This window comes from Danio rerio, chromosome 23, assembly GCF_049306965.1.
Source record: "Danio rerio strain Tuebingen ecotype United States chromosome 23, GRCz12tu, whole genome shotgun sequence".
Classification (NCBI taxonomy): Eukaryota; Metazoa; Chordata; class Actinopteri; order Cypriniformes; family Danionidae; genus Danio; species Danio rerio.
In genome coordinates, this window is record NC_133198.1 from 24,688,247 (window position 1) to 24,713,272 (window position 25,026).

At 33.5% G+C, this 25,026-nt stretch overlaps 1 protein-coding gene and 1 long non-coding RNA gene across 3 annotated transcripts; both read right to left on the reverse strand.

Annotated features, from left to right (window-relative positions):
- Positions 1-401: 401 nt before the first annotated feature.
- Positions 402-24,819, reverse strand: lrrc38a (leucine rich repeat containing 38a). Of its 2 annotated transcripts, none has more exons than XM_691249.9 (3): positions 24,657-24,819; positions 22,980-24,430; positions 402-1,440 (listed from the first exon to the last, which is right to left on the reverse strand). In XM_691249.9, the coding sequence occupies exons 2-3, from the start codon at positions 23,605-23,607 to the stop codon at positions 1,196-1,198; spliced, it is 873 nt and encodes a 290-aa protein (XP_696341.4). In that variant the 5' UTR covers positions 23,608-24,430; positions 24,657-24,819; the 3' UTR covers positions 402-1,195. The 2 variants fall into 2 exon arrangements, 1 of the variants encoding a protein (XP_696341.4); XR_012398467.1 differs by lacking the exon at positions 402-1,440 and adding an exon at positions 19,324-21,858 and having other exon boundaries at positions 22,050-24,430.
- Positions 12,876-14,410, reverse strand: LOC137489120 (uncharacterized). Its single transcript, XR_011008466.2, has 6 exons — positions 14,348-14,410; positions 14,037-14,074; positions 13,715-13,742; positions 13,525-13,584; positions 13,091-13,213; positions 12,876-12,985 (listed from the first exon to the last, which is right to left on the reverse strand). It is a non-coding gene; the product is annotated as an uncharacterized lncRNA (long non-coding RNA).
- Positions 24,820-25,026: the final 207 nt, after the last annotated feature.

A 25,026-nucleotide genomic window follows, 5' to 3' on the forward strand; every position in this document is an offset into this window, starting at 1 on the left:
TGACCAATCACAGCCTCTTGAGGGTTTTGGAGGAACTAGGAAATATGACAGTCATTTTCATGTTAGCTGACTAGCTGTAGATAATTAAAAGTAAGATATATTCAAAATATAACAAGATTTTCTATAAAGGAAGCTTGAGCACACATTGCTTTGCATCTTATAAACACAACCAAGCCTTGAAAATATACTCTGGACTACCCCTTTAAAGATAAAGCATTTAAAAAGTTTAAAAGTGGACCAACTTGTGCGCAATGTAAAAAGCCTACATGTCTGCAAAGAATATGAATACATATATATATATATATATATATATATATATATATATATATATATATATATATATATATATATATATATATATATATATAATGATCAAGGCATTACTAAATAATTTCAAACAATTTGGCGTCAATGTTTATTATTTAGTCATTTCATAAAATAAAAAAGGAAAGAATTTAATGAGACAGAGTTGACATAAAACGGACAAAACGTTCCCTTTTAATTCAACCTTTGAAATACCTTGTGTGAGTATTCACTATAACTGCAACCCATCTTCATCTACAGTTAGGTTTCTATATAAAAAGTCTGCATGTCATCGTAGGTCACCAACAACAACAACACATATATTTATAATATAATCTAATTGACTGGCGCCTGAACCCTTCTTGAGAAACACGTATGTCACAAATATGCTCATGTTAGTTCTTTGGTGATAAGTGCCATTGCGGTATATGAAAAACTGGCTTACATTATGGCTCACTGGGATTGTGTGCAATACTTCATCTGTATACTTTAAAGTGCAATTAGCTAAACCTTACTACAACGGAGCAAGATTCATGTACACAATACCAAAAAATAAATCATGTAGAAAATACTAATTAACTCATTTCCATAAAAAGACCATTGTTGCTAATTGATGTCAAAATATAATGCTGAATACAGGGGACAGTGGTTTCATCAACTGCATTTTTAGGAACAGTTTTAGTCTTAAGGCTCAATTCAATCATTGATGTTCAAGTATAAAAAAACCCACATGATGCTTCACAGAGAAGGTTTTAAATCCGAATAGTTGCACAGGGGCCTAATTCCGGGCTCTTTAGTCATGGTAATAAAGTTGTTCACCTCTTTATCCCAACCCTTGGCTTCCAATGAACGGTGCATCATGGGAAATTTGTAACTTCCATTGTGTCCGCCCTCAGTCCTCTGCCTCCTCTTCATCTGTCCTTTTGGATTTGAGCCGCTGGAAACAGTGGATGGTGGAAGCCAGAAAGAAACTGGCGATAATGGCTGCCACTGAAATACAAATCCCAGAAAAAATCACTATGAGATAATCAGTGAGAGTCAGCAATCCCTGGCACTCCCGAAAACTGTCCTCAGAAAGATCGCTGAGGGACACCTGCTGCCCATCTACTGGAAGAGAGCACTCCATACCCTCCAACCCTGAAAAAAGAGAAAAACAAACACACTTTTTTGACATTCCGTTGACTATAAGTATCTTTCAACACTTTAGTTTGATGGTCGCTCTGTAGATTTTCTTTTAAGTAACTTGTTATTCTATCAACTTATTCTTACCCAAATTTCACCAAGTATACAGTAAAACAAGTTCCTGAGTCAATATCATTGTTCATCCTGGAGCAACAGCCAATCTGATTTGAGGAATTTGTTTATAGATATTAGGATTCAGCTTAAAGTGCAATTTAAAGGCCTAACTATGTTAATTAGGCAAGTTATGTTAATTAGGAAAGTCATTGTACAATGATGGTTTGTTCTGGAGACAATCGAAGAAAATATATTGCTTAAGGAAGCAAAAAGTATTGACCTCAAAATGTTTTTAAACATTTAAAACTGCTTTTATTCTAGCTAAAAAAAACAACAACCTTCTGCAGAAGAAAAAATATTACATTCCCACATCAACTTATTCTTAACCAGATTACACCTAGTACAGTAGAACTAGTCCCTGGATCAATATCTTTGTTTATCCTGGAGCAACAGGCAATTAGATTGAAGGGATATGTTTTTGTAGTTCAGTGGGATTTTAGGTTAAATAAGGAATAGGAGTTTATATGTTATTATCAATCACCTATTATTTCCCTCTGATTTAAGAGATTAGGGTTAAGGGTAGATATGATTCCAAGTAAAGTTTGTGAACAGGAATGCTAATCCAGGAACACTGTAAAAAATATCAGATTGCTTTAAAAAGTCAGTAAAACTTGCTTTAAAGTGATAAGCTTACTAAAATGAGTAAACCCATCCTGCAGCTATAGCCAATCAGATTTGAGGGATATGATTATAGTTCAGTGAAATTTTAGGTTTTAAATAAGGGTTAGGAGTTATAGACCATTATTATTCACCTATTACTTCCCTCTGATTTAGGAGGTTAAGCCTAACCGTTAGGGTTAAGGGTAAGGATGATGCCAAGACAAAGTTTTTGAACAGGAACGCTAATCCAGGAACACTGTAATAAAGTGATTAGTTGACTTTACTTAAAAAAAGTGAGTGATTAGTTTGCTCCAACGAGTAAACACAATGCTTTTAAAGCGATTAGCTTACTTTACTTTAAAAGTGAGTATACCCTTGCCTTAGATAAGTCAACTTAACAGTGGACAACAGGTTTACACCCTGTATTAGGTAGCTAAATGTTTTTAAAATGAAAATGTCTTCACAATATTGCATTGACCCTAGTCTAATGACTCTAATACTCTGAATAATAATATATATATATATATATATATATATATATATATATATATATATATATATATATATATATATATATATATATATATATATACATATATATATATATATACATATATATATATATATATATATATATATATATATATATATATATATATATATATATATATATATATATATATATATATATATATATATACATACATATATATATACATATATACATACACATATATATATACATATATATACATACACATATATATATACATATATATATACATATACATATATATATATATATATATATATATATATATATATATATATATATATATATATATATATATATATATATATATATATATATATATATTTAACAGAAAGAGGATTTTTTTTCAACACATTTCTAAACATAATAGTTTTAATAACTAACTTAATAACGGAATTTATTTATCATTGCCATGATGACAGTGCACAATATTTTGCTATATAATTTTATTAGTATTCACACAATATATATTATTAGTATACACACACATATATATATACATATACATATATATACACACACATATATATATACATATACATATATATACACACACACATATATATACATGTACATATATATATATATATATATATATATATATATATATATATATATATATATATATATATATATATATATATATATATATATTTAACAGAAAGAGGATTTTTTTTCAACACATTTCTAAACATAATAGTTTTAATAACTAACTTAATAACGGAATTTATTTATCATTGCCATGATGACAGTGCACAATATTTTGCTATATAATTTTATTAGTATTCAGCTTAAAGTGCAATTTAAATGCTTAACTAGGTTAATTAGGGAAGTTAGGGTAATTAGGCAAGTCATCCAGAAAGGTTAACAGCTTAAAACATCCTCCTCATTCTAAACAAAGCAATTATGTAATCAAGCTGTAAACATCTTGTTTGCTATTAAAGGGCATGTGGCACATCAGGGTTACACTAGTGCTGAGGGCAGAGTTTACATTGATATGTACATGCAAATAATGCACTACACATTTAATCACAATAACAAAGTAAACATACAAGTAATATAATGATAATGATGTTGATGTTTGCACAAGCTCATCAATTTGGCACTGCAGTGAAGTCATGTCAGATTTACAGTTTGTACTGTATAAAGCACTATATGTAGTAGATTCAAATAGGTACAGTTTAAATCAAAACACTTGAATCAAACACATAAGAAAAATATCAGACATCTGTGGATTGAACTAAATAACCAGAAAAGATTTACAAAGCTACACACCTAATGCAGCTATTAAATAATTACTATCAATGAATGGTAGCGTATCAAAGTGTTTATCGAAGTAAACATTTTTAGAAAATTCATTTTGGCCAATGATTTCAAATTTCTCAAACAAACTTGAATCAAAATACATTATGGCATGATTTTGTACAAAATGATAGTTTGTTCTTTAACTTTACATAAAAGTGTGAGGTAATTAAGTGATAGCTGAAAAGCTGCTTCTTTAAAAAGGTAATGGTGTTTAGTGGTTTGGGTGATAGCAAATCAAAAAGGAGTGAATAAAGGAGTGAAGCAATAGGAAAGACCTGACATAAACCAATACAGTTTAGTTTCTCTATATATCTCCTCCTCTCAGGTTCACATAGGGTGGTGAAATAATCCTTTTTCTAAGCATGATTGAAAATAATAAATGTTTCCTGTCGCCGATTACATTTTATTCCAGCAGGTGTAACAGTAGTTCTTGCTTTTGTCCTTAAATGAACATTTTTTGAGGTCGAAAGCTTATGAAAGTGATGTTCTGTGTGTAATTTTAGCTTGTTTACTGTTCAAAATGTCACATAGCAGTTTTTAGACATTTTTATAGAAAAATCAAGGCGGAAATACAAAGTACAAAGATATTTTTGGACTAGGGATTGTTCTGAATGATTACAGTATCTGAAAAATATTTATAATGAAAAAAAGTGATTTTCATTATATGACAGCTTTGAATGGACACGATGAATCTTTTAATGAAGTGTCCGTGGAACATTCAGTTTAGTCTCTAATGACCAGTGTTCAGTTACCAGCCTTGTATGAGTTTCCGAACCAGCTCACATGTCAGTTCCTTACTGTCACAAGCAGACTCGGTTGCACAAATTCATGCACATTATCTGAGTTTGATTTCATATTCTGTCATTTTAGAAGTCTCAACACCTTTACTAATCAGCATATCACACATCATATGATGATAGATTGAGGCCGAGCTGCATAAAAGGTATGGATTGAATTAATGTATTAAGAGCAAAAGGGATTTTCAAGCATCAAAACAATAAAAGTGAAGTAGCTTTACTGTTTTTTTTTATTTCAGGAAATTAAAAAAGGACCAGTTTAAATGTAATTTTTCCGAACATACACACACACAAAATGCACACAATGTCTACAATGCCTTTATACTGCATAAATATTGATTTACAGATGACACAAACCAAAATTAATCAATATTTTCTAAGACCTTTTCGCCTCCCCCTAAAAAATGTTAAATTTCAAAATATTTGTAAAAATTTTAGTATGATCACTTAATCTTTTATATATTTTAACAAGTACAGGTCAAAATAAGTATGTTGACTTCATTTCACCCATTTGTGGACATTAAATTTTTACTAACAGTTTTTATTTGAAATATTCGACATGACCCTTTACTTCTATTAGCATGCTTTTTTTTAATATATATTTCAGTTTGCTAATTAAATTTGATGCCTAAATGGGATGTGCCATCTTTGACTCATGTACATATTAGCTAAAAAGATAGCTAAAAGTTTCAAAGATGAATACTTTTGTTCTGCAAAGATGCATTAAATTGATCAAGCTTGACAGTAAAGACATTCATACCATAACAAATCGTTTTAATTTCAAATAAAGGCTCTTAAAATTAGTTCAGAATCCTGAAAATACTGCATTTGTGGTCTTCAGCTGTCCATAAAAACATTAAAGTCCCCAGCTTGCAGTAAAAAACAAGTCATGCCCACTGTGATGTCATTTAATATTCCGTTTCTCTATGAACTGTGTCACAATATGGGAAAAAACATTCATAATAACAATAAGAAATGTTTCTTAAAGCAAATCAGAAAGATATGAAAAGTGGCCATCACAAGAATAAATTACATTCTCCAAAACCTAACTAGTCTAAACCTCTGAATGCTAATCTACTGTTAATTCAGTTGATACAATTCAATTGATTTTTCATTTTACACATTTTTAATTGAGTTCATGTTTCTCATTGAATTGAGTTCATCTTTTTAAATGCCATTTGATGCTCACATATCTAGCATCAAAGTATAATAAATGAGCAAGCAGACTGTATTAACCCTCATAAAAACCTCAAGGCTATATACAGTACAGAACCAGAACATGTGTAATAGCACTCAGGGCCATTACACATAAGTGCTTTTCTGATGATCGAGTTACACTTTGAATGAGTCTGTTTTCCTGGTTTGCACTGAATACTCATGAGATTTGACACGTCTGTTTGAGACTAGGTTAAAAAAATGAAAACCCAGCCACAACAAAACTCTCTAGGGTCTAAAAAGGATTCTGTGTTAAACATCTTGTATCATATTGTAGCCATAGTGTGCCTAATGTAAGAACTATGACAATAGTGTTATAGTTTTTAAACTACAGGATTTTGACTGACTAAATTATGACTACAGTAATAGTAGTAAAGTTTAAAACGTGTACTTTTACTTAAAGTTTGAATCTTCTGTACTTTTCCTGCAGTATTTTCCTTCATCCTGCAGTCATTACTTAGTTTATTTTTTCTTGTTTACAGTGATTAGATAAGTATTATTCAGTCCTGTGATTCCTTTCCAATCAAATCACACATTGAAAATTCCAAAAGTCTGACCTTAATTCATGGACACTTTATAAAAATAGCAAACATTTCAAATGTGGAAGCATAAAAAAAAAAGATTAAAAAAAATTTCACACAATGACTGTTTAGACAGCCTGTCAATGATAAGTAGATGAATGATGCCAACTGTATGATGACTAAAATAACAAAATGACCCTTAATAATAACTAAATGCACTACAGAATGTAACGTTTTCAAACACATAATTACATAAATTGCATGTATTCTATCAGTGCCGAACTAGCTTGGCTCGTGGCACCACCTGATGGATCCGCATAGCTTCAGGATTTAAATTGCAAAACCTAAGAATTAATATTTCTTCAGTGCCAGATTTTTGCATTTAAGTTACACTGGTTTTACTCTGCATACACTGTAAAAAATTTGACCTTAAATTCTATGGAGCTAGATTTGTTTCTTTATTATTCAATCAAAAATATTTAGTTTTAAAGAAAAATTAAGTATGTAGTAATTAAAAAATTTAAGATTTCAAATAAAAAACACGTTTAATTTAAAAACTTATGTCAATGATAACAAAATATTTTGGATTGCAAAAAATAAACAATTGTCCTATTATGCAGTTACCACAATTTTCATTGCACACTCATTAATTTTGCTCTCTTTTCTGCTGTCTTTTATTGCACATTTAGAATCTTTGCTTGCAGGTTGAAATGTTTTGCTTGTGAGTTGAAAAGTTTTGAACCCATGAATGCCAAGGTAAATTTTGTGTCTTTAGTATTCAAACAAACATATTAAGTTTTTGACCAAAACTAGGTACAATGTAATTAAAAAATAAAAGATTTCAAATAATAAAAAACGTTTATTTTAAAAAAATCACACTGCAAAAAAATAAACTATTGCCATTTTATGCAGTTACCACCAGATTAATTCATTGTGTGCTCATTCGTTTTGCTTTCGGTTTTGTTTTATTTTTGCGGATCTAAAATCTTTGCTTTTGAGTTGAAAAGTTTTGCGAGTTGAAAACTGCAGCTCAGTGGGCGGGATCTTATGAAACACCTTATTCTATTGGTCATCTTGATTGAGGTCACAGGTTGGCCACGCCCATTACATTTTCGCGCGGTTGGAATTGCCTTCCTGACAGGAGCGAGCTAATGGCTAGCAACAGGTCTTCTTTAAGGTAGGTTAACTGAAACTGTATAATAACTTGTGTATAACCATCCACATTTCCCATCTGATTATGTTACGACTGCTAGTATTAAACTCTAGTCAGTGATATTTTTGAATTTTCTCGATTAACATTATGATGTCGGCCATCAGTACTGTACAGTTGTAAAGGGCAACGCAAGGCCAGTGTATTTTGGAAAATATACATTGATGTACCGTTAAAGTCAGGCTTTTTGTCTGTAGATGATGGCCAGGTGTACAGTAGGTCTGCAAACAGTCTGGGAAACAGTATCGGCAGCCCATTGCTCTTAGTTTCTCAAGAGCTGTCTCTTTGAACTGGAGCATCATATTCATTCTCCACTGTTAGAAAATGTAGTAACTCAGTGTAACGTTATGTGTATTTCATTATGAACTTGACAAATATTTATTTAGTATATTTCGTTTGGCATGTGAATGTTAGTTCATACATTAGTTAACTTGAATTAATAATGCATAGCATATCTGTTAAGCCATGATTAATCTTTGTTAATGTTTACTAAACATATTAATGCATTTTAAATCATGATGAACGAGTTAGAGTTTGTTCAGCATAAACTGTTAACGTTAACTTGTCATGTTCTATTGTATCTCCTTATATTAACAGCTCAATGTAATTAGCCAATGTTTATGGACAAATACAATAATGTATTTGTTCACTGACAAGATAACATAATTAAATAAACAACATTTATTCAGTAATACTAAATTTTTGAAAACGGAAACTTATACAAATAGTAATGTTACTTAATGCAGCAAATACTGAACAACTCACATTCTTCAACAGGCATGTTATTCATGTTTTTAAGACTTTTTACTAACATGATTTATCTCTAGCAAAGCATTAGTTAAGGGAATTAGGAACATTGGTGTAAAGTGTACACTACTTTAACACGTTACATTTGTAAACTGGCTTACCACTAACCCAACATTATAACTGATGTGTTACATCTTTGAGTTTATTATAAATCAGTGATTTATATATATATATATATATATATATATATATATATATATATATATATATATATATATATATATATATATATGTATATATGTATGTATATATATGTATGTATGTATATATATATATATATATATATATATATATATATATATATATATATATATATATATATATATAAAAAATAAGAACAATTATGTTAGTAAAGAGTTAACGTTGGAGAGGTGCACACTTCATAATAAGCTTTCTGATTTCCTTAAAAAATGCTTAGTTACTAAGTGATAATCCATGTTAGTAAAGAGTTTACAAATGATAGTAACACATCATACAATGTTAAAGTCTTTGTTTTGAAAAGTAACGGCAGTTTGCAGGTGACCTTCGCTATATAATTTGTTTAGGCATTATTGCAAATGTTTGGTCTTTAAAGGAACTGTTATAAATCAGTTGTAAAGTAATTTAAATGTGGTTAACAAAAGACAACAATACATAAACACGAGATATATGTGGAATATAAATATTACATTAATCAGAACAATTTTTCATCTGTTTCTTCAGTTTATTCTTACAGGTTGATCACTCGTACCGTAAAAACGTAAAACATCTGCTTTGACTCCTCGGATGTCCACATCTGCGCTGACTCCACAGACGTTTACATCTGCACTGTCTTAAATTAACGAATCAATATCTACAATCTACAATGATTCCACTGGCGTCCACATCTGCATTATCTCCTTAGACATCAACATTTGGACTGACTGACCACAGACATTTATTATTCACTAAACTTATCAATCACCACCTGTGCTGTGTGTTGAATTTTTTTCTGGAATTGTGTAGGATTGGGACAATAGTAGATTTTGACTTTTTATAAATGATAATAAATATGATTTTTTTATACATTTATTGTTTCCCTTTCTGGAATAAAGGAATATAAACAGCTCTTTAGTAATCATTTAATGAGTCATACAGTTTTATGTCTGTTTATTTTGCAATAAAGAAATATAAATGTTTTTTTATTTTATTAATTCAGCTAAAGTATTTCCCAGCTGTAGCTTTCAATAACAAAAATTCTGTTACATAAATGGTATAATACACTTTACTACAGTAAAGCACTACAGCATGTCTGTATAAGTTATATTTTTATGTGGAAGGAATGTGTAGGAGATACATTTATTTAGTAGTGCTTTTGCCAACATATATATATATATATATATATATTATATATATATATATATATATATATATATATATATATATATATATATATATATTTATATATATATATATATATATATATATATATATATATATATATATATATATTTGCATAAGCGTGATAAGTAATAATACAGTAGTTGTAGGGATGTTCAAAAATTCCTGTCAGCTATAATTTAATGTGAATGAGTTTACAGTCCATCTCATGATATACATATACATTACGTTTTCACGCGATTGTACTGGACTCCCTTTAGTGACCAGAGCGAGCAACAGGTCTTCTTCAAGGTAAGTTAACTGAAAGTGTATAATAACTTGAATATTACCATCCACATTTTCCTAAACTCTGTCTAGTCAGTGATATTGATGAATACTCTCGATTGACTAACATTAGATGAAATACGTGCAAGATATTAACAATACATGTGTTCAAAAGTATGTGCACAGCTGAGACGTGCACAATTGTTCTCCATCGCGTCTGCATCCAGATTATGTTGGTGGACATACAGCTAATCTGACTAGACAAAGTCTAATACTAGCAGTCGTAACATAATCAGATGGGAAATGTGGATGGTAATACACAAGTTATTATACAGTTTCAGTTAACCTACCTTAAAGAAGACCTGTTGCTAGCCATTAGCTCGCTCCTGTCAGGAAGGCAATTCCAACCGCGCGAAAATGTAATGGGCGTGGCCAACCTGTGACCTCAATCAAGATGACCAATAGAATAAGGTGTTTCATAAGATCCCGCCCACTGAGCTGCAGTTTTCAACTCGCAAAACTTTTCAACTCAAAAGCAAAGATTTTAGATCCGCAAAAATAAAACAAAACCGAAAGCAAAACGAATAAGCACACAATGAATTAATCTGGTGGTAACTGCATAAAATGGCAATAGTTTATTTTTTTGCAGTGTGATTTTTTTAAAATAAACGTTTTTTATTATTTGAAATCTTTTATTTTTTAATTACATTGTACCTAGTTTTGGTCAAAAACTTAATATGTTTGTTTGAATACTAAAGACACAAAATTTACCTTGGCATTCATGGGTTCAAAACTTTTCAACTCACAAGCAAAACATTTCAACCTGCAAGCAAAGATTCTAAATGTGCAATAAAAGACAGCAGAAAAGAGAGCAAAATTAATGAGTGTGCAATGAAAATTGTGGTAACTGCATAATAGGACAATTGTTTATTTTTTGCAATCCAAAATATTTTGTTATCATTGACATAAGTTTTTAAATTAAACGTGTTTTTTATTTGAAATCTTAAATTTTTTAATTACTACATACTTAATTTTTCTTTAAAACTAAATATTTTTGATTGAATAATAAAGAAACAAATCTAGCTCCATAAAATTCACAGTAAATTACTGGCTAATAATTGCATTACTTTCACAGTAAATTACTGTATGTAAATTCACAGTAAATTATTGTGAGGTAGTTCACAGTAATTTACTGTGGTTTTGTCACATTAAATTATTGTGAAATTACAACCATATATTGTAACTTTACAGCAGATAATAAAGTCTGTTACTGTAATTTCACAGTATTATCTTGTAGAATTTACTATATTTTACTGTGAATTTGCAACACAATTACTGTGATTTAGCAGTAGGTTGCAGTTTAAATACCTGATTTAACTGTAAAGTTACAGTTATATCCCGGATTACTGTAATTTAACAGTTTGATGCTGTAAAATTTCAAAGCAAATTTAAATCACACAAAAATAAAAATTCTATCTTGATTTACTCACCCTCAGGTTGTTCCAGCTCTGTTAAAAATGATTTTTTTGTTAAACACAGGAATAAAAATATCAAATATTCCTCTTTGTGTCCAAACAACCTGAGGAAGCATAAATGACGACAGAATCTTCATTTTTGGGTGATCTGAAAAGACTCTAAAATAAAAATAAAAACAAACACACATACATTTTACAGATTTATTTAACAGCTTAATGACATCTGTGTAAACATTTCAGAAAACTTTCAAAAGGTGAAGGTGAAGCCTCAAAAAATACTATAAGAACATATTAATAAAAAATCTGACATCATATGTAGCATACATATAAAAAGCAGTGCTTCAGAGTGCACTCTCTATCTCATTATATATATATATATATATATATATATATATATATATATATATATATATATATATACATATACACACACACAAGAGAGAGAGACAAAACTTCTTGCTAAATTAGGCAGTCGTCTATTCAAGGTCAATCATTGTCCTGATAATTTTACACACTTGCTGGTTGATGTGTCTTCTCTGCTTCTTTGACTTCGTCTGTCTTCCATCTCCAAACTGGTGCCCAAAAAGCACAGTCTATAAGCAAAAGGGCAGACAAACAGTTAGCTTAGCTTCATACAACACTACTGGGACACTACTGCTGCACTAGAGAGCAAAATTACTGTTAGCTCAGTTTGAACATGCTGACAATACTGTAGCTCAGTCAAACTGCAATCATTTAAACAAAAACATCTGAAAAACATTTCCATCACAAACACACATTCAAGAACAGTCCAACAACAAATAGTGGTTTTAATGACCTAGGCAGAGCATTTTAAAACAGTTGATTTGATTTACACCTTCTGTTTACAGACTATAATCTAATGCTGGGTTCACACTTATTGCAAAGTTAACACATGCATCACAGTACTTGCTCTTGAATACTAGCAGGATGTTTCTTGCATCAAGCTAATTTTTCATGATTTAAATATTAGGAAAATTTTGCAAAAAAAACTTGATTGAAGTGATACAGCACTTGTGTTGTATTCATTTCAATCAAGTTTTTTGCAAATATTCCAAATATTTTTCAACGTTTTTTGAGTTTCACTTAATTTGTGCTGCCCAGTAAAAATTTCCCACTATTTATGCATTTGCAATGACTTGCATGTAATCCACTCACCTGAATAGGTAACTTCACATATGGTATAAGAGCCCCATCCTTTTAAAGACAGCTTCCCCTCTGGTCTCCAGCACAGACAAACAAATTGTGTCTGCAACACGGCCCTTTATAACAAGGTGACAAGGGGAGTCATGACTTGTGCTCCTATACATTCCTTGTTTAACCCCCCAAAACAAGCCCTCAGTTACAATATTTATTGTAGACATTACCTTAAATTCCAGAGTGCAAAAGGCATCTTCAGCATACTTCAGTTTCAGACCAGATCCAAAGTCAGTTGTGAAATCCAGGTGAGGTCCCATGACCACTCGACCCTTCGAGTCCAAGGAATAAGACTAAAAGGGGGAAAGAAGGACTAAATTAGAGGTGTTTGAGAATAATTAAATTTGTTTGTAGAAACAAAGTTGACATTCCATGCTCTGCCTATTAAAAACCAAGCAAACAAACACACATGCCCAGTAAAATTGCTAATAAAAATAAAAACTATAGTTTAAAAAAATCTTTGTCTAATATTTACTACTACTGGAGGTACTGGTGGAACTTCTGGAAGAAGAAAAAGAGTGTGTACAAGAAACTGCTCACAACAAATCTGTGAAAAACCTGACATTTAAAAATCTAATAAAAATGAGGAAGGCATCAACATTACCTTTAATAATCAAGCGAGGGTTGATTGGTAGCATCAGTGTTTCAACATCAATGGCTGTGGCTGCAAAAAAATATGAATATAATAAGAGTAGAATAAGACTCAACCTAACACACGCACACATATATATATATAGGTTTAGATTGTGATAATGAATTTAGGTTATATTTGTGTTCTCAGAATTTACACTCACCTCACACTTCAGCTATTATCAGGTACACCTGAACACCAAAAAATAAAATCTACAGTTAGTGACAATATACAATTAGTTCTCATTATTAAATGTTAGCACTGTATTAACACCAGTGAGAAATATACAATATGTACTGTGTTAGTGTTAGTTTAAAAGAATATAACTGAATTGTATTATAAGCCTCATTTAATAAAACAGTTAAGACTTGTTTCATAATGAGTTCAGTTTATTTAACTAACTTAACGTTAACGTTACAGTGAACAAAATTAACGTACATGATGGTGACTAACCGTAACGTTAACTTAAGTGAAGGTCAGCTTACCTTAACTTTAGTCATTTCACCTTTACTTCAGTCTTGTACTGAAACAGAAAATGCAGTTAACAAGAAGTTAATTAAAGAAAATTCCCTTTCTTTTTTCAGGAACTAACGTTAACGTTATGCTAATACCTCAGAAAACACTACAATCACCATCTGGCGTCGTTAATTTCTTGTTTTAAAAAAAGGCGCGCTTAAACCCTGTACGTGCGAGTACAACTGAAGTACTCGGTAAATTCCTGTTAAATGACATGCACTATACAGAAATACACATACAACAATCATTTAACGGACAAAAATCATATTTTAAAACTTACCGAGGATGAATCCGTTGGGTGAAGAGACGACGGAGGCGTTGTCTGTGGTGATGGTGCTTGTTTGCGGTCGAGTCAGTTCTGTTAAATGAATCGGCTCCTTTAAGTGAACAGTAAAGAGTCGAATTCGGCTCCTTTAAGTGAACAGTAAAGAGTCGAATTCGCCTGAAAACGATTCCGTTTTGTATAATATTGTAAGACGCAAACATATAATTCATTAATATTTCATCATATTGCTTGGTTCGTGTACTGCTTGTACACGAATTGCTTGTTGATGACGATGAGCTCATGAACACGTCTGATAAAATATTTGAATCTGATTCAATGTCACACGAGTCCTGAACCGAAGCAGTGCAAAAGTAATATATTGATTGAAATATAAAGTTAATTATTTTCTTCGCCATTCAAAATATTACATATCTCTGATTTTAACAATAAGAATAAAGTTCGTTTGGAGTGTATTGAGAATTATTATTTTTTCCTCCCAGGATTCATTTTGCACCAAGCTGCATCAAGCTGTAATGGTGGATGAGAAGGCACATAATATTATAAATATTGCTTGTAATATGTAATAAAATAAAGTTTTAACACTTTTTCATGCGAGAATGTAGTTCTTCAAAACTCAAATCTGTGGATTGTTAGTAAAGATTGTGTGTAATTTTAAGTGTGTTTTGCCGGTAGCGGAGATCTGACCTCCAGGCGGTAACGGCGCTCATTACTCATGTATCCGCCGAGAGGCGCCTGTTCAGGCTAGACATTGGGACAATTGCCCCGTCTTCGATGGCTCTATATGCGTCCGAAAATGAAGTTTTAACTGTTTTTCATGCTAGAATGTAGTTGTTTAAAACTCTAATCTGTGGTTTATTTATATAGATTAAAAAAATAATAATTTATATATATATATATATATATATATATATATATATATATATATATATATATATATATATATATATATATATATATATATATATATATTTAGTTCTTAATTAAAGATTAGTGACCTCCAGGCGATGACAGGTGCCCAATACTCATGAAACCGTCTAAAGCAGACATTTACCCTGACATTGAAATAATTGTTGGCTGTTTAACAGTCTTTGGTTTCATTAATTAATTACTTTTTATTCCAGTTTATTATGTTTTGGCTAAGCACACAGTTGTTTATTAAATATTATTTCCTATTCTATGTTAACTGTATAAAATTAAATAAAGGTGCAGTACAACCAAAAAGATGTTGGTAACCAAATCGTTTTGGGGGCTATAACATTCTTTTATTATCTGTTAAAAGTTCATTTGTATTAATTTCTACGTTGAATTAAAAAAGGTGAACTAACGTGCAAAAGATATAGCCCTTTTCACAGTAATTTGCTGTAATCATGCTACCTGCCGTAATTTCACAATAAAATTATGAATACAACATATTACTGTGAATTTTTCAGTTAAATACTGTGAAGGGATACTAATGTAATTTACTGTGAAAAATTACAGTAACTTGTTGTGAAAACCTGGAAATTTTTTACAGTGTATAAATAAATTAACATGCTTTCTGTTGGCTTATCATAAACTCATCTCAAATTTAAAATTTATAGTGCATGAATGGCAAATACTGTCATTTAACGTATACCGGAACACCCTTCAAAGAAAATACATTTTTAATTTGTAGTGTATAAAGTGGGATATTTTTCAGTGTACTCACTATTCACTACTGGAATACTTTTAAAAGGGCTACTTTTTACTCATACTTTGAGTAGTATTTAGTAGTAGTATTTACTTTTACTCTACTTGCACTACATTTTTTGGCAATGGTATATGTGGTTTTCGAATCTAATTGGCTGATAGATGATATTCTGCAATAACAGCACTCATACAGCCTCTTCACCCTTGTGTATTACTCTGCCCACATGACAAGCAGAGGAATAAGCTCACTAGAGTTTAACAAATATTGCATCTTTTGGACAACAATGTACTTTTGGGGCTTTAGGCAAGAATGTAGTTGTTTAGATTGCAACTACGCAGTTTATTTATAAGGATAGTGCCTATTTTTAAAATATTTATAATTTTGTAGATTCATGGCATCATATTGAGCAAAACAAAAAAAAAATGATGGTTGACGTTTCGCAACAAAGCTTTTCTGGGCAATCAAAGTGCTTTGCACAATGAGAGGGGAATCTCCTCATCTACCGCCAGTGTCCAGACCGCACACCACACACCAGCTGATTGGTGGAGAGGAGACAGAGTGATGAAGCCAATAATGATATGGGGAGGATTAGGAGGCCATGATGGACAGAGGCCAGTGGGCAAATTTGGAAAGGATGCCGGGGTGAAACCCCTATTTTTTTTTTTTTTTGAAGGACATCCTGGGATTTTTAACGACCACAGAGAGTCAGGACCTTGGTTTAACATCTCATCGGAAATTCAGCGTTTTCTCAGGGTAAGTTTCAAACTACAGCTGAACAAATCATTATAGAACAGGTAAGTGACATTCTAAGTCGATCTCTCTTTTGTATTTTGTAGTGCTGTATTTACACCACAGTTTGCTTTGCTTTGGACCGATTGCAACAGCGAAATACTAGGAAATCTCTGTAGACTGATGGCATTTCATGCCGTTCAGCCTTATAATCTTAAAATGTAAGCAAAATCACCTATTTTGTCATCATTTTAGACATTAAGCTAGAGAATCATTCATATACTAACTCTAAAGCAGGGCCGGAGTGGGACTCCTTTTCAGCCCTGGAGTTTCAAGCCTTAGACCGGTCCATCTCTTAAAATAAGGTCATTTCCAATTCAGTTTCTAAGGACACTATCACATCTTTTTTCAAGAAAACAGCTGCTTTAGAACTTCAAATTTTCAACAACCCTAACAGTATTATATGTCTTAACAATAAAAAATGGAAAAAAAAAATTTCAGATGAGGTTCAAACACGGGTCGGCCGTGTCATAATTTAACATGCTGACCACTGGACCACAGTGGCGCTGTTACGCTAATGTGGCTGGAATGAAAAACAAATATTGCATTATGAGCTGCAAGACTTTTATTGATGGCTTAATCTTTTTCTCTCCTTTTTGGATTTCTGATCAAGTTATGTCAGATTTATTAATGTAGTGAATCATCTGATTTTCATTGAGCAGGTGTATTATTAATCAATATTAATTATTTGAATTCTTACATTCACTAAGGTGCCGCTGTTTAGAGTTGAATGATGATAGTTACATCATTAATAATCTGCAGGCTGCATTTTGTTTATGGGGCTGCGAGAAAATAAATAAAAAGAGCAGAGCTGCGGCAAAATAATGAATTAAAAGAGTGAGGCTATGGTCAAATAAATAAAAAAATGAAAAAAGTGCAACTGCTGAGAGTGCAAGCATCTAGGGACACCGGCCCTCGTGGCCAAAAAACGGACCGGCCCACCGGGAATTCTCCCGGTTCTCCCGATTAGCCAATCCGGGCCTGCTCTAAAGTGATGTTTGTGAATCTGCAACAGTTTCTGCTGTTCTGACAGTCAGCTGCAGATGTGCATGAATGGCGGAAGAAAGTAGTTTCTTGTACAAAATCATTTTTGAGACTTTTTGTGTTTTTTCATACACACGATTATGCCATTTAAACTGTTGTATAATGCAATATCACACTTGTAGCAGTGTTATATGGCTGTATATCGTCACTGGTGGAGTACTTAGGGACTCAAGCCAAAGCACGTCTCCTATTATTGCCAATATACAGCTATATCGCATCGTCTGCTACTCATGTGGTATTACTCAAATATATAACGTCATCGCATTGCAAGCAATTTTGACTTCTAAGCTAGGGAGATAAATATAAAACAATAAATATATTGTTTCATGATGTATCAGTACTCAGAAATACACCCTACTAGCATGCAATAACATGAAAATAGCATCATTTAAACATTTTGCATCCAGCAATAACACCAAGCTGCAGCTCTGACTCAGAAACCTCCCATTACATAACAGCAGGATAAGATGCGAGATGGGACGCCTTCCAATTTCATTTCCCTCCCCATTCTCTCTTTCTCTCTCTCTTTATAGGAAACATTTGTGAAATTTCCCTCGTTGGTTTGTATTTTGATTTTCACAGAGGGAGGTTTAATCTCCTTTTAGCCGTGTGATCAGCGGCCACCAGATGACAGATTTAAAGCGGAACATCGCCTGCGTAATACAGCCACGCTGACAGACAGACACAACAGAGCCCCATCTCTCTCCTACTTCTCTCCTCTCTAATTAAAGTACATTCACACTCAAAAACCCCTTGTGTTTCTGCATCACTGTTTGGAGGAAATGCTAAGACAAAAGAGAAACGCCAATCTCTTTGATATACAATATTCATGGCTCAACACGACGCCACCATGTTTGTTCATGTCATTGGTCAAAGTCAGTTGACATCATCATCAACCGTGTGAGGCGGTAAATGTGCATGAGTCACTCCATCCAGAAGGGGTTTTCCTCATCCAGGGGATTCAGTGACCTCAGCTTTCTTTGTCGAGTCTGCCTGTCACGTGGCCGTTTGCCTATCTAATGTTTTCGAGCGTCAGGGATCCCTCCGAGCCAAGAGAACAAATCAGCAACACACGCACACATGCTTTTGCTCATTTAGAAAATTCTCACAGCGGCCACAAGCTCAGTCAGCCGACTAGTGTCGTCTTGCCTGCTGTCGCCACATATGTGTAACGAGAGGAGGACGCTGCCATGTTCTTATGTTCGCCACGGTGAAACGAATCAAAGCCTTTGTTGTGTAATACAGCTGGATGCATGAATCTCATTCGGTTTCTCTTTATTCAGTTCATGAATTGCATTGGATTGCATAAGATTGACTGATAAATGTACGTTTGCTGTATGTTTGAGGTAAAATCGTGGCTTATTTGTGATATGAGGTAATATGACGTGGTAACCTCCCAGGCTCTGTCTGTGCATGTCTCATAATACATTGCTATTGCAATAAAAAATGTCTGTAATTCTTTTATTTTGTGTAATTGTCGTTTTATTCTGAAAAATACAGATGATATTTCCTTACAAACTTTAAATAAAATGTCATTTAGAATGCTTTTTGTGCATAAATTAAAAAAGAGCCATGTTTTTATTTTTAGACAACCACTTTTCGACTACAGAAGAACGGTGGAATAACCCTAATTTTCAATCACAGCAAATTAAAGCATTTGTTGTTCTGACCAATTGTCAACCTCTAAATGACAATATTTAAGCTTATCAGACCTTTAGAGAATAAAACAGATATTAACATATAACTCAAAGCTAAAATATCCAGTAAATCCAGACCTAAAATATTCATTAAACGCAGAGAAACTGAAAATTTCCCATTGTTTAGTATAAAAATAATATACTCGACACTATAATGATTGAAATCATGGAATATCCAATTACCAGGCAACTGAAATCGCGCCATCATCAGTATCAGATTCAGTGTTGGGTTGAATAATGAATGTAACATGTTCATCCATACTCAAGTAAGTAGTTCTTGGACTATCTAAGTTAAAGCCTATGTTTTGAGTTGTTTTCTTCATACATTATTTTAAATAATATGCATTATTCTGTTTATTTTTTTCAGGCAGAATTTCTAGCATTATGTAGCTACACACTGTGATTGCAATGCCAATTTTACAAAAATAAATAAATATATATACATACAGACAAATTCATACCAAATGTGTAAATGTAATATAAGCAGTCTAAAACATTTTCATAAATCTTAATTTTATTGGTAGATTTTTTATTATTATTTTAGTTGTTTAAACCAAAACAATATAATTATCTTATGGATCAAAAGTAGTATTCTATAACTATATCAAATTATATTATATCCAAGTTATATTATATCAATGCACTAACATTAACTTAGTATTAATTCAATGTACCACACAAGTCATTGTACCACTGTTCCAACTTCTATCATGTAAGTAATCTAAACACACAGATGAAGAGTTGTTCATTAAATACGGCAAGGTCTATAGTTGGTACACATTTATGATTGGGTGAAAGTTCAATTTACAAATTCAATTAACTTTCCTTGTCTTCTTGGATACAAGAAACAAGCACCCGTTTCATGTTAAATGAATGAGCACAGTTAATAGTATTAATCTGCAAAAATTAAATGCATTACGAATGTTCAAACTTAAAAGTATACAGTTAGATGTCATTTCATTATCTTTTCAGTTGCCTGTAAATTGTATAATACATGATTTCCATCCTTATAGTGTCTCAAGCATTTTATTTTGATACTAAACTATGCAAAATTCTCAGTTTCTCTGGATTTACTGGATATTTTTATTATGGGATTATTTGTTTTATTCTATAAAGGTCTGGTAACAAGCTCAAATGTTGTCATTTGGAGTTTTTTTATTCGTCTATTAAAATAATGACAATTGATCAAAATAACAAATGCTTTAATTTGATGTGATTGAAAATCTGTGTTATTCCACCTTCATTATGAAGAAAAAAGTGGTTGTCTAAAAATAAAAACATTGCATATTTTTTACATTTATGCACAAAAAGCATCTTTAAATAACAGAAAGCTACAGAAATAACAGCTTTGAAGATTAAACAAATCTTTCCATTATGATGAGTTTAATCCAATCAGGAAGATTCACACCAAAAAAGATAATATCAGAGGAAGGTAGAAGTGAATTCAGGATTCATATCATTCCATTTGTTTGGATTTGTAAATGTAAAAATTAAAGATATTCATTCCCAAAGTATGTTGCTTTTAGTACATTTAAAAAAAAGTTGGTTGTGTAATACTACACTACACGTGTTACTAGTATAAATAAAAATACATTTTTTATATTCACATACTTGTAGCATTCAGCTTACTATTACATTAGTGTTTAAAACAGACAAAAAGTGTGAAAGGTAACCAGTGTTTATATGGACCAGTTAGAATCCTGCATCCATATTTGGTGTTAATGTGGATCTTAAATTGACCTTAACCTTGAACTAGAGGTAACTGACCTAATGACCAACAGATACTGTGGATATAGAAGAGAGTAGAGTTCCCTCAGTTTCGTCCTTTAGTTATTACTCAAATTAACATTAACAAAGAGGAATAGATGTAAGGAAAAAATTAGGGAACATGTGGTGTGGCATATGATTCATGAAATATGCACAAAATATTCTGCCTATTCTAGTGATCACCTACTACAGTGTGTTTGACTCTCTGTCTTGGATTGAAAAGCATCATTTATGCATCATTCAGCTAAATACCAAATTATATGAAGGGGTTAAATGAAGACAATTTGTGTTATTTCATTTCAAGGCATTAACCAATTGAATTATTAGCCTAACGCAATAATGAGTTGAGTCTAGGTCAGTGATCAATGGGCTGTTAGCCATCTATAACCCAACCATGTACGACTAAAGGCCCGTTTACACTAATCCGTATTCGTTTTAAAACGGATAAGTTTTGCTACGGTTACACCATCCGTCCACGCCGGAGTTTTCGAGCGGCGAAAACGGAGCGTTTCGAAAACGCTGGAAAGGCCGTTTTTATTCTAAAACGCTGCTGCTCCGTCTTAGTGTGGATGGGGGAAAATGGAGACATCTGAAAACGAAGACGGGGCTGCAGACATTCCCCTATCTGATTGGGGCTTTTCCTCAATATTAAGTAGCCTACACACACAGTTCAGTCTCGCATCCTCTCCCTGTAAGTTCGGACTTCGCAAGTTTGATATGGAAAACAGACCCTCAAGGATATGTCCAGTAAAGCTTCAAAGGGAACAGTGTACTTTATAACCTTTTTCACATCATCCTGGCTACGTTGTTTCACTTTCTCAGCAATAAAACTAAAACATGATTTAAGTAACTGCCTACTTTCATTTTGATATTAACAACTTAACAGACAGCAGAAATGCTGAGGAGCCGTGCTGCATCTTCACTGTATGCATATTTATAATAAAACAGAGCCTATATAACATCACTGCCTCCTTTCATTTTCAATAAAAATACGAAACGTATTCTCTACTTTGCTAAATGTCAGTTTTAATAATCAATAATAGCCATTATGAAAGTATAACGCACAATAAGTTTATACATTACAGGAAATAAAGGCAACCGATCAGTCAATATACAGCAAGTACGTGGTTACATTAATTATAAACTTATCTTTGCGCTCAGCAAAAACACGTTACCTGTGAACAAGTAATCGATTAAAAAGACCAAAGTCAGGAAATATGTCGTTAGATATAGACAACAAGATTAATTAAATATCACGTTTAACAAATAAGTTTGGAGATGCTTGATGAGCAGTCCGACTCTCTCATCTGGCTCTCATCTGGGTAGAAATGCTGCAGCGCTTGCCCGAGAGTATTTGTGTGGTCACGTGATGTGCGTTTTCAGCGTTTTGGTGTGGACGGAGAGCAGTTTAGAAATGCTGGGTAAAACACTAGTGTGGACGCGGATCGTTTTCATTCTAAAACGCTGTTTTAAAACTAAAACGCACTAGTGTACACGGGGCCTAATTCGATTTCTAGTAGGTTTTATGGATTCTCACCCTTGGGTGTAACTGATCTTTTGAAAGTTCCACACATGAACCACCACAAACTGCGAGCATTCAAAATAGAATTATTTCATGTAGATTGATGCAGAACGGGAAAGTAATATTTAAGCAGCTTACCATTTGGGAGCTTGTGTTGATTCTCCAGAAGCCACAAAAAGAGTTTGGCAAAGTTGCAGTTGCATACCCAGGGGTTGCCTTCCAGTCGTATCACCCGCAAGGAAGGCAACTGGCTCAGCACTTCAACGTCCAGGCCAGAGAGAGCATTACTCTCAAGCTCAAGCTCTCGTAAGGAGGTGAGGCCCAAGAAGGCGTCCTTGCTGACCATATTTAAATATGGATTGTTCCCTAGCCGTAGCTTGATCAGACTACGGGACTCCCCAAATGTTCCAGAGGGGATCTCAGTCAAGTTGTTGCTCCCCAGGTCCAGATAGACCAGCCTGGAGGATGTGCTCAGAGTCCCAGGCTCCAGCCTCGTTAAAGAGTTATTCCTTAAATCCAAATAGACCAAATCACTGTAGAGAACCAGGAAATCAGAAGGGATCCAGGGAATCCAGTTGTTAGACAGAAGGAGTCTCCTCACGTCCAAAGGGATGGAGTCTGGAAGACGGGTGAGCCCTTGACCTGTGCAGTCCACGGTGTGATGGTCCGGACACAAGCAGCTGGATGGACAGTTGTACCCGCAAGATATCAAGGTAGAGGACAGCAAGGCAAGGAAAGGCTGAAGCCAGCGTACACATGAGAACATTGTCAAGAGGGTGCGAGGTGAAGGGGAGGTTTGGGGGGGATTAAGAGAGGGAGGTTTGGAGAAGGGTAAAGGAGAGGGGATGGGGTAAAAGGTCAGGGGGTGAGATACTAGGAAAGGGGACAGGGGTGCATCTGGAGATGACTAGAGTCAGGTTTGTCGTGAAGGCATCTTTCCTTGTCTCCTAGATTGCAATCTACAAAGGCTCGTGCAGCGAAAAGCAGCTACAAAAACACGGAGCTCTATTTTCCAGGAGATCATGTAGCAGGCAGTGTGGGTCGTGTGGCAAGCCGCTAGCTCTGAGCATGAAAGGGGAGGAGAGACAGCAATCGAGAGAATGTGGGGAAGGGAGAGAGAGAGAGAGAGAGTGAGAGAGACGGCTATGTGAGGGATTAGTAGAGGTAAACAGAGACGAGTGAACCACAGACTGGGAAGCGCTGGGGGCACCGAGAGGGGAGGGCAGTGTGACGTTAGAAGGGGAGGTGTAGCCCACTCGGTTAACCCACGGTTGAAAGGGAATTCTGGATTTTTTCACAATTAAATGTGTACCATGTAAGGATCCTTATCTTGGTCCAAACGTTTCTGCTCTTGAATAGGTGCAAGTCGTAACGTGGTGCTAATAGCACATTTGACCCAAGGCTGTAGTTGCAATTCTGAATGAATGAATAATGACTTGTTGGCAATAGTATTGACATCTCATGACATTCGGTTTCTTTTTGTTGTCCTTCAATTCAGTCACGTAGTGTCTGATTTTATATTATGGCTCCATTGCCATGGTGATGCATGTGACGATTAACATGGTGCTGTGTGCATGCAGATTACTGCCCTGAAAGTGAGAGATGGTGACTGTGAATAACTGTGTGAACCTCAGTGGAGAGGATTATTGCTGTCTATTGCATGCCACAGTACGAATCAAATATTGCACGCAAAACCTTCCCACCTCATCACAGCTAAACATTTCAATCGTGCTTGTTTATATTCTAAATGTAACAGCTGTCCCCAAAAATCTGTCTACATGCATCGTGAGGAATACAAAAAGGTTATGACAGTACCTCTTCTCTAGTGCGTCCATGAAAGCAGTCATTACTCATCTCTTTTCCAGCTGTTGTTGTTTATTTTTGTCGCTGTGTTCCGAATTCATGTTTACTCCTGTGCTGCTGTAAATCTCCAGGCAAACAGAACACATGCTGTGACCACAGACAGCTTTCCTCTTACATCACATGCACTGGAGAATGGCATGGCACTGCCCGGTGGAATTACACAATACTCCCATAGGTCAAATCCTAACCTTGACCTTTCTGGCAGGCATCACCAACAACAGAAAAAAAGAGACTTGCCTTTGACCTTTTCATGAGGCACATCTTTGAAAAACTTGTGTGAAAAGTAACTTCCCCTAGTGTCCCTGTAAAAGAAAGAAATGTC